Source organism: Cyanistes caeruleus, chromosome 3 (assembly GCF_971803275.1).
Source record: "Cyanistes caeruleus chromosome 3, bCyaCae1.hap1.1, whole genome shotgun sequence".
Lineage (NCBI taxonomy): Eukaryota > Metazoa > Chordata > Aves > Passeriformes > Paridae > Cyanistes > Cyanistes caeruleus.
The window spans coordinates 27,303,045-27,313,268 of record NC_141703.1 but is presented as its reverse complement, the minus strand read 5'-3'; the positions used below and the strand labels follow the sequence as shown (position 1 = coordinate 27,313,268).

At 38.6% G+C, this 10,224-nt stretch overlaps 1 protein-coding gene across 2 annotated transcripts in view; it reads left to right on the top strand.

Annotated features, from left to right (window-relative positions):
• GCC2 (GRIP and coiled-coil domain containing 2) overlaps positions 1-10,224 on the top strand; it is a 31,331-nt gene continuing 21,107 nt past the window's right edge. The window contains exons 1-7 of one of the 2 annotated variants that reach the window (XM_086880317.1): positions 1-174; positions 363-617; positions 3,508-3,570; positions 4,236-4,320; positions 5,329-5,396; positions 6,519-6,623; positions 7,400-9,871. In XM_086880317.1, the coding sequence (XP_086736443.1) occupies positions 516-617; positions 3,508-3,570; positions 4,236-4,320; positions 5,329-5,396; positions 6,519-6,623; positions 7,400-9,871 (2,895 nt within the window). In that variant the 5' untranslated portion in view covers positions 1-174; positions 363-515. Of the gene's footprint in view, positions 175-362; positions 1,911-3,507; positions 3,571-4,235; positions 4,321-5,328; positions 5,397-6,518; positions 6,624-7,399; positions 9,872-10,224 lie in introns of those variants that run through there. The other variant, XM_086880318.1, reaches the window with a different exon arrangement.

Genomic DNA, 10,224 nt, shown 5'->3' with positions numbered 1-10,224 from the left:
GCCACCCTCAGTGTAACGAAGTTCTTCCTCATGTTGGGGCGAAACCTCTTGCGGTTTTAAGGCCATTGCTCCTTGTCCTGTCGCTGGGCACTGATGAAATGTCTGGCAACATCCTATTGGCACCCGCCGCACTTATTTGATACATAATTTAAACCACTTTGTGTTTACATCAAGGTATTAAAAAAAGGGTCTTAAATCGCTTCTCCCCGAGCACGTCACCCTTCACCTCATGCTCTCTTTACGTGGCAGTGAGAGACACGGGCCTGCAGGACCGCGTTGCCTTTAGGAACCCTTCAGGAACAGGGAATAGCGGGGTGCAATCGTGTTGTAGCCGTACCCCTTCTCCTCTCCCCTTTTTATAGACGGAGAACAGAAGGCCGGTAGCGATATTTACCGCCCGTCTCACGGCCCGCTCCAGACAGGCTCAGCGGCGGAGGCAGCGGGCCCTGGGCTCAGCCCCGCCCGTCCCCCGGGGCGGCGCTCGGTGACGGACGGGCCGAGCCCGGCGTGCAGGGATGACGGAGGCGGAAGCGGCTCGGGGAGGATGTAGCGGCGCTGGCGGCGGCTGTGGCGCCGCGATCTCCCCGCCCCTGCAGCCGGCCGGCCCCGCCATGGAGGTAAGGCGGCGCGGCGGGGGGAGAGGGGCCGCGGAGCCCTCGGGGGCACCGCAGCTGAGGCGGGTGTGGAGGGGGCGGTGCGTGACCTTGGCATGCAGCACGGGGCACCGGGAAGGTGCGGACCGGCCCCTCCCGCCCCTCGGGTTCCTTTCCCTTCCCGCAGTGACGGACGGAGGAACCCGCGGGCCACAGTGCGCCCTTCGCCGCCGCTGCCTCGCAGCCCCCGCGAGTGGCGCGGGCCCGGCGGGCGGCAGCTGTGAGGGAGGCCGGGGGTGGGAAGGGGGGCACTGCCGCTGCCTGTGCCCTGCGGAAATGCGAGCGCCGGTGCGGGCTACACGGGGCTTGTTTAGTGCCCCTCCTGCTTAGAGGTGGGGACGTCGCCCTGTTGGCACCGTCTGGAGAGAGCGGGTGGTGCTGACTCGAGGGGAGCGACACCAGGGTCACACACGGCCAGGGCGTCGGGTGCTTACTCTGCGAAAGCACCCACGGGTGAACAAGGGTTCCTTTTCCACTGAGGTGACCCGATGTGTTAATAGTACGTCAACTATGGAACACCTACCAACATAAGCAAATAAAACGGCTGAAGTGTCTGTATCTGGTGTAGCTTTCGTAAACACCAAGGCAAATCCAAAGGCAACACCGAAGACTTTTAAGTTCACGCATTAAATTAACGCTCCTGCTGTGTCTGTGCTGCTTGCATGCCACATTCCAATAGAGGTTCGATGCCACTGCTGGTTGAAGCAATCACAATTCAAAATGCATTTTGATGTGACTTGGTACACTCGGAGTTGGTGATGTCTAATAGTTGCAGAAAATTGCTGTTCATGATGGCCATTGTTACTGCCAGAACTTACAGCAAAGGCTAATATAGTGCATTGGTTAGGCTAAGAGTATGTTAAGCTATTGCAAAAGTAAGGGATAGATAGCAGTTAAAATACATGGAACACCTTGAAGTGTGGGGCATGGAACCCCCTTAGTGTAGAGGGTAAAGTAGGCTTGAAAAAAATCTAAAAAATTAATGTATATATCTATATATCAAACTATGGAAGCATCTGGATTTCAGAATGGTGGCAGAATGGTGGACTAGAAAGGACACATGCAGGATTGTGTTGGGCTTAAAAGCACGCTTAGTAGCTGCTGGCTCACAGCTTGAATGTGACTAATCAATGAAAAGTTCAGGTTTTTTTGGTAGCTCATCTTTCTTCTTTTTCTCTTAACGCAAGTGGATGAAGCCCTCTACATGAGCTGGTTTCTGCTACCAGAACAGCAAAACTGGATGCATTGTTTTACACAGTATGTCTGCCTCTGTATTAGATTAGAGGAGTAAAAGTATTGTGAGAAGAAAATTAATCTGACTTTGCTGTAGTATGGAGAGTGGTGAACTTTCATTTTCTGAACAGTACATGCAGTTTGTCATAATTAATTATGCTGTCCAGGGACTAAAATATTAGGAGTGTAAATGTTGACAAAGTTTACCTGCTAAGAAGATCTAAAACTAACTTTATAGTTGTTTGGGTTTTTTTCCCCTGATTCTGTACAGCACATTTTTTCCTAAAAAGTTTGCTTTTGCCATCTTAAAAAAAAACCAAAAAACAAACAGTTAGCATATGTGCTGCATAAATGACTATAACTGCCTTTGTCCTTGATTTGTACTTGAACTCATATTTCTAAAGGTGATGCTTTTTATTATCTGTATCACCTGCTCTGTCTAAATTATTAGTGATTGTCCATTCTTAAAGTGTTCAGATCCAGTTTGATTCTTCTTTAGTTTCTACTGCAAGGGTTTTGATTTTTTTGGGCAGAATGAGAAGAATAGCAAAATAAAAGTGAAGGTATGTGTGTATACAAACAAAAACATCTACATGTATAAAAATAAAAATATTAGTATATATAGCTCTTCACTTTTATACCCATGCACATACGATAGTATGAAGAAAAAAGCAGGGTAAAGGTCACGGCTTGGAAATTCTATTCCTTGTATATTGGAAGTGTATGTTCCCTTTTCCTTCACATCATGGCTGTATATGTTTCTTTGTGTTCCTGATTGTATGTAAGCATATCTCATATAAACCACTGTAAAGTAACAGTCTCCTAGATTAGATCTGTGGAAGTTTACAGTAGAAGGCATTTTTCATGTATTTTAGGGATAGGTAGGCTAGAATTTGAAGAACCTTTTCAGATGTATTTGTCAGGCCACCAAATCTAGTGGGAATTAGTATGTTTTTTTTAAAAAAAAAGAAGAGAGGGGTTACAATTTGTCCAAATGAGGCATGACTTTGCCAAATCTTTTGGAATATATTTGATAGGCTAACAATTGTAATGATAAACCAGTGTGTTGAAGAAGGAAACAAAACAAGATTAGGAGTTTGTGGTTCAGAAGTTCCCAAGGTTTGATTTAACTGCAACTCCTCTACAAGTTTTTGGGGTGGTTTTTTTTTTGTTTTTTGTTTGTTTGTGTTGTTGTTGTTTTGGTTTTTTGTTGTTGATTTTTGGGATTTGTTGGTTTTGTTTTGGGTTTTTTTTGTTCTTTTTAAATGGCTCTTTTAAGAACAAGATAGTGAGTCATGCTTTTGAAACTGCTTGTAAATAAAATCAATTTGCAATATTGTATCAGTTCTATATGTCCATTCAATAATGGAAACATAAGATCATACTGGTTTGGACACTGGGAGATTTCCATTCTGCTGTTCTAATAATCACAGTGTATCTTTTTCCATTATGTTTTCTGATTAATCCTATAAATACATGTTGTTTTATTATTTTATTTTAATTTTTTTATTGTGCTTTTGCTATATTCAGTTAGTCTCTATTCAAAGGCTTTCAATTAATTCTTTTGGTAGTCTTACACTGAAAAGTTTCTTACTCCAGATTGTACTTCATTTTGCTGTAGGTTCAAGATGCTGGGCAGGAGATGGTGGCATCTTCTGGCACACCAGGATCAGGGAAATCAAAGGTAATCAGTCCCCACAAACCTAATTCATTTGGATATCAGTAGTTGCAAGGGTTACAGCTTAGCATGCAAGCTGTGACTAATAGGAAGACAAAGATATTTTTAACATTTCTTCTAGACAGGAAAAATTATTTTGTAAACATTAAGATGAAGTGTTTTGGAAACCATGAGGAAAAAGATAGCTCTTTTTGGTATGTTTGCTTCCTGTTATATTTTATAAATCATTAATAGCATGCAGTTTTGGCAGCAGTCTGTTTCATAATGGACACAGACATCTTTGCATACATTGGAAGTAAATTTAAACACTGACAATGTTAGGGCAGCATGCTGTTTTCAAAATATTGTTCAAATTGTAGTACTGAATTGTAATCCTTCCTAACTGAGTTTTCCTAACTGATGCTGCCCAATTGTGTGCTCCAGAATTGTTTCAGAAAAGTACAGAATGAGGAGTAGTTTATCTTACTGTAATTGAAATAACAGAATTGGATAACAGAACATCAGTAACTTGGACATTATTCTTCTTTGAAATGTTATTCTTGTTGAAAATGAATGTAAGAGTTTCTTGTCCTAAAATTCAGCTTCTTGGAAGTCAGATGCTAAAATGTCTTGTTTCTATTTCCCTCTGGGTTAGAGAAAGCTGGTTTCTCTGATACATACTTTCTTTACAGCTGGACACATTGCCCAAAGAGGACCTCATCAAGTTTGCAAAAAAGCAAATGATGCTTATACAGAAAGTGAAGTCAAGATGTGCAGGTATCTGACTGGAAAGTGCAATTTCTGCCTTAATGCTTGGCACTACCTGACCTTTTCAAATATCACTGTGTGTTTTTGATAGGTAGGTTTAGACTCTGGGCAAAAATACTAGATTTTATTTTTCTTCAATTTTGCTATTTATGGTGAGAGGATAAGGACTGAAGTAACTTGATTAAGAAAGACAAGAAAAGAAGCATTGCTTTTGTCTGGTATTAAATTAATTTTGGTCTGACAGTATGGCATGATGGAACAGTGTAGCTTGTGTAAAAGTTGAAGAGAGATTTGTCGTTGTCTATTCCCCATACTGGTGCAGGTTGTTTTTCAGGAAGCAAACAGGAGGAAGAATGCATAAGTAGTATAATTTGTTGTAGAGTACAATGGCTTCTTTAAGATAGTTTGCTACTTTATGTTTAATCATTTGTTGCTTTAGCAAGAAGTTGTAAAATACAGCAAACAAAATTTTACGCTTAACACCTAAAAGTATGTGTAAATTTGTGCTCTCATGTGCTGTCCTTCTCCACTCTGCTGTCCTTTTTCCTCCAGTGGCCCACTACTTGGACTGGTGTCACTTCCCCTTGTTTGAAGCAATAAGGATACAGAGATGAGCTATACCAGCCTTTTCCTCAGTGTGTTTATTCATAAGATTGTGTTCTTATGATTGCTGCCTATTTTTAGAGAAATAGTAGAAACTGACTATCTTTCCTCTGATTTAAATTGACCATTGAAAAGAAGGTAAGATCATCATCAGAAGAATTTCTATCTGTTGCCCCTCTATCCAAGCAAGGAAGTTTTGATTCCTCAGGAAACCATGCTTGGTGTCAGGACTGGAGAAGTATTGCTGAATATTTGTTCTCTTTCCATTAGTCCTCTCTATCACTTAGTAACAAAAAAAACCTGATGAAGTAAAAGATGATTGGAATAGAAGTGTTGTCAGGCACAGGATTTACTGGAAATTTGCTACTATGATGCAGCATCACTTCATACTGTGAAATTTCTTTACATTTTAAGAGCTGGAGAAAGAAATTGATGAACTCAGATCTAAAGCAGCTACTGCAGGAGCTGATGATATTATTCAGGTAGGAATGTGTAATGGATATCTATTGTATTATGTAAAGTTAGCTGAAATAAATCCACAGAAGTAATTTGGTAAATAGTAAAGAGCTTGAAAACCATTATTCAAATAGAATGAAACCAATCTGCAGGAATCCAAGACACTTCCTAAAGTGGTTTTTTTCCTTCTCCCCTCATGTCCTTACTCCACTTGCCAGCAAACATTCTTGGTTCTGTGAGGAATAGTACAGAGTAGTACACTTTCCAAGCAGAACTTACCACAGCACTTCAGTGCTTAAAGTGGGCTTATAAGATGTGGACAAACATTTCAGCAGGGCCTGTTTCAATAGATCAGGGAGTAATGGTTTTAAACTAAAAGTGGGTTGATTTAGATTAGATATAAGGAAGACGATGTTTTACACAGAGGATGATGAAACATTGGAAAAGGTTGCTCAGAGAGGTGGTAGATTCCCCACCCCTGGAAATAATCAAGATCATGTTGAATGGGGCTCTGGGCAACCTGATCACTGCAGGGGCTTTGGACTCAAAGGCCTTTAAAGGTCCCCGCCCACCCAAACTATTCTATGAGTACAAATGTCCCTAGCAAGACTTTTCCTTGTGTGGCTGGTTAGACCAGCTTTTGTTTGTTTTGGAGTGACCATTGTAGAAAGACTTCAGCCGCTTAGAGAAGTTCTGAGACAGTCATTTGATAAGATTAGAAGAACATAATTCAAATTGCATGTCACAGAAAATACTTTTAGGATCTGTCTTTCTCAGGATGAAGATCATAGTATACAAAAGTGAAAATTGGTAGTGAGGGGGAATTTCTCAATTAGAGAATTGTTTTTATTAGAGAATAATTTGGATGGAGATTTCTTTTATACAGAATGGGAATTTCACCACCACCACTTTGTAATAAGAATTAGCTGATCCCAAGTACAACTTTTAAAAGAACCCAACATCATTGCTTTTGTCTACCTATTTAATATCATTTGCATTTGGGCTGAAAGCAATTTTTAAAACCAGACTGATGCTCTTATTTGACAAAAAGGGTTGTAATCAATATGTGAGTTCCTACATTTTTCAGAAATCACTGTTTCCATTATTAAGAAACTGTTCTTTCAATAATCTTTCTCATTTAATATTAGGCTCTCACAGAAAGGCTGGATGCTGTGCTTCTGGAAAAAGCTGAAAGTAACCAGCAGTGCATAGCTCTGAAAAAAGAAAATATTCAAGTAAAGCAAGAAGCAGAGGTACTGAAACGGACCACAGAACGTTTCTGAAATGTTTCAGAATTATTTTTATTTTCTAGGTTTCCTTGTTGTGTATTTAATTTTAATATTTTTCTTCACTTACCTGTGTTCTGTCTGTTAAAAAAATCTAAATATAAAGGCTTTATATATTAAAGCATATTTTCTCTGTACCACGTAGTTCATAGTAATAAATAAAAAATTATTATATACACTGTCTAGTTCCACAGCTGCAAGATGAATTCAGTCTGTGCATTAACAGGCTACACAGACTTCAATCAATCAGCTCTGGTTTTCCATGGGAGCACAGGTTTACCTTTATGAGGTAAACCTTTAGATATTCATAAGAAGGAGCATGTCAGTCAAGGCATCTATATTATATCAATAATCTCAATTAATAGTAAAGTGAAGACTAAATTGCTTGCAATTGATGGACATTGTTATATTCCAGATACCTGAATTTGATGCACTAAAAGTAATCTGATCTTTACTATATTATCAGAATAGTTGCTAAAGCTGAACTCTGTCATGACTATTTTGTGAAATTATGCTGGTAAACATGATTTAGGACTTAGTTTTCCTTTCATATTTTGCAAATGTTCTTGTATTCTGTGCAGTGTCTTCTGAATTGAGTTATTCTAATGCAGTTAGATATTTAAAAGCTATATCAGTCTTTAAAACTAGACTGCTACATTTTCTAATTCATTGTTGTAAACGGTTCTCTTGGAAATTTGGTGTGCTAAATTAACCAGTATTTAATAATTTGCTTGTATGCTTAGGCTGCAGTGGCAAAAACTGAAGAATTGCAGAAGGAACTGGAACAATCAAGAATTGACTCTCTGGAAGAAATAAAGGCTCTGAAGAGTGAATTAGCAAATGCACAATGCAAGCACGATGAGGATTTAAAAAAGCTGAAGATGGAATTAGAAGAACAAGTAAAAAAACAAATGGAGCTGGTGGAACAGGCTGAATGTTACAATGGCAGTCAAAAAGAAGTTAAAAGATTACAAGATGATGTCCAAAGAATTAAATCTACTTATGAGGAGCAAATTTTGTGTCTGAACAAACAGTTGGAAGATTTGAATGAAGACAAAAACAAAGAAGTGACAAATCTGCAAGAAACTATTAAAAGCAACTCTCAGTGTTACCATAATGAAATAAAAAATCTGAATGAAGAGCTTAAAAAATTAAAAATTGCCCATCAGGAAGAGGTGTCAGAACTAATGCATCAAATTGAAGTATCATCTAAAGAGAATGAAGAAAAGCAAAATCAAATAAATCAGTTACAGCACAATTTGGCAGAGAAAAATGCCAAGGATGAAATGCATGCTCAAACTGACCAGCATGAATATAACTTGGATCAACTGAGAGAAGTCTTAAATAAAAATTTAGAAAACAAGATAGATGTTGCAGATACACAGGAAGAACCTTGTGTAGAAGCAAAAATGGAAGAAAAAGTTAGATACCTAGAGCATAGTTTAGAAGAACTCCAGTCCCAACATAGTATATTAAAAGATGAGTTAACTTATATGACCAATGTCAAGATAAAACTTGAAGAGGAAATCCATCGTATGAAGGATGAGTACTTTCACGAGAGGGAAGATTTGGACTTTAAGATAAATGAATTGCAGCTTACTAAAGAAGATTACTGCTGTGTAATTGAAAAACTAAAATTGGAGCTTCAAGCAGCGGGACAGCACTATGAAACTGCTGCGAAAGAGCACAAATTGGAGATTCAAACTCTGAAAGATGAACACAAGAGAGAAATTTCTGAACTAAATGAAACTTTATTATCTGGTTCTGAAAAAGAACAGATGGCATTCGTTTTTGAAATGCAGGAACTTAGAGAACAACTTGAAAAGCTAACTCAGGAGAAAGAAGAAGCAGTGTCCAATTACAACAGCCTGAGAGAAACAATGGAAACTCTACAGGCTGAGCTAGGTGAATCTGCTGGAAAGATCAGCCAGGAGTTTGAATCAATGAAACAACAGCAAGCTTCTGATGTCAGTCAACTGCAACAGAAACTCCGGGCTGCTTTCAATGAAAAGGATGTTCTTCTTGAAACTGTAAATCGCCTCCAGGAAGAAGTAGAAAAATTGTCATCCAGTCAGTTAGAGATAGAAGAGCTTAAATGTAAAATTGCTAGTCTTCAGGAGGACAATAACACAATGATAAGCTCTATTGACCAAAAAGAGATTACTATAAGAGAACTGGAAGAAAAGATAGTTGTACTAACTGATCAAAACAGGGATATTTTAAATGATGTAAAATGCTTGGGTGAAGAGAGAGAAATCCTTCAGGAAACGTCCAAGCAAGACCAAGTTAAAATTCAGGAACTTCAGCAAGAAGTGGATGTTGCTAAACAGTACGTTAATGACCTGAAGCAAAAGCAAGAGGTATTAATAGAGAGACTGAATGAAGCTTTAACTTTAAAGGGTGAAAATGCTCAAATGCTAGAGCAACTAGAAAAACAGATTGAATCTCTGGTGCGTGATAAAGAGCAGCTTTCATCTGAAGTGTACACTCTTCATGAGGAAAATAAGAAACTCATTCAAGAAAAAGGTGAATTAAGTGAAGAGCTGGGAAAGGCTACATCTGAAAAAGATGGTTGTTTAGTATTGAAAGAGCAGTCTGAAAACTTACAAAACAAACTACAAATGATGACTGCAGAAAAAGATCATATATCAACACTACTTGAAAATGAGCAAATGCACACATCCCTTGTAAGAACTCAGCTGTACCACCTACTTGAGCAGGTGGGGTTCAGCGTTTCAGATTCTAATGAAGAATATGATTCTCTTAACTTGTTAAAAATTGCAAATGAATGCTTATCAAAAATGAAAGAAGAGCAGTGCCTTGCTCTACAAAAGGAGGAGGAAGTAATTAGTTTGCAGCGAGAAGTTGAGAGATTAGAGGAAGAAAATGCAGCTCAACATAGAGAACATAGATCCCTTATTCATGATTTTGAAAAAGAAAAAAATCTCTTGAGAGAAGAACTGGAAGGAGTGTTGTCTGAAAAAGAAGCGCTTCAACGTGACATCCAGGAGCTGAGGAATGCCAGTGAAAAAGCAAGGATTGAAAATCAAGATCTTTTAGCTAATGCTGAAGAGATCAATCAAAAACTTGCTTTTTATGAAAGTCAAATACAAGAACAGCAAAAAGAATCTGAAAAACAAGACGACCTAAATTTCATTCTGGAACAAAAGGAAACTGAGCTTAGAAATGTGAAAGACGAACTGAGTTCTCTAAAGGTTATATTTTGTTATTGAAGTATAAAGACTAAACCTCTAAAGTCTTCAGAATTAAGGTTCAAAAAATACTTTCAATTCTCTCTTTTCTTTTTTTTTCTTTTTTTTTTCCCTTGGCCTAAAAGTGAGTCTCCCTTCTAGAATGCACATATTTCTGGGTTTTCTAGCACCTCAGAAATCCCTTCTTTCCCCCAGGAAAAAAAAAAAATGAAACAAAACCAATCATAATGTTTTTTGACAAAAGTTGCTTGTACTTGAATCTTTCTTCTTATCAATATCCCTTGAAGCAATCAATTGACTAGATGGACTGACCTGATAATCTTTCACCTCTAACTTTCTGTGGTTCCATCTCAAAG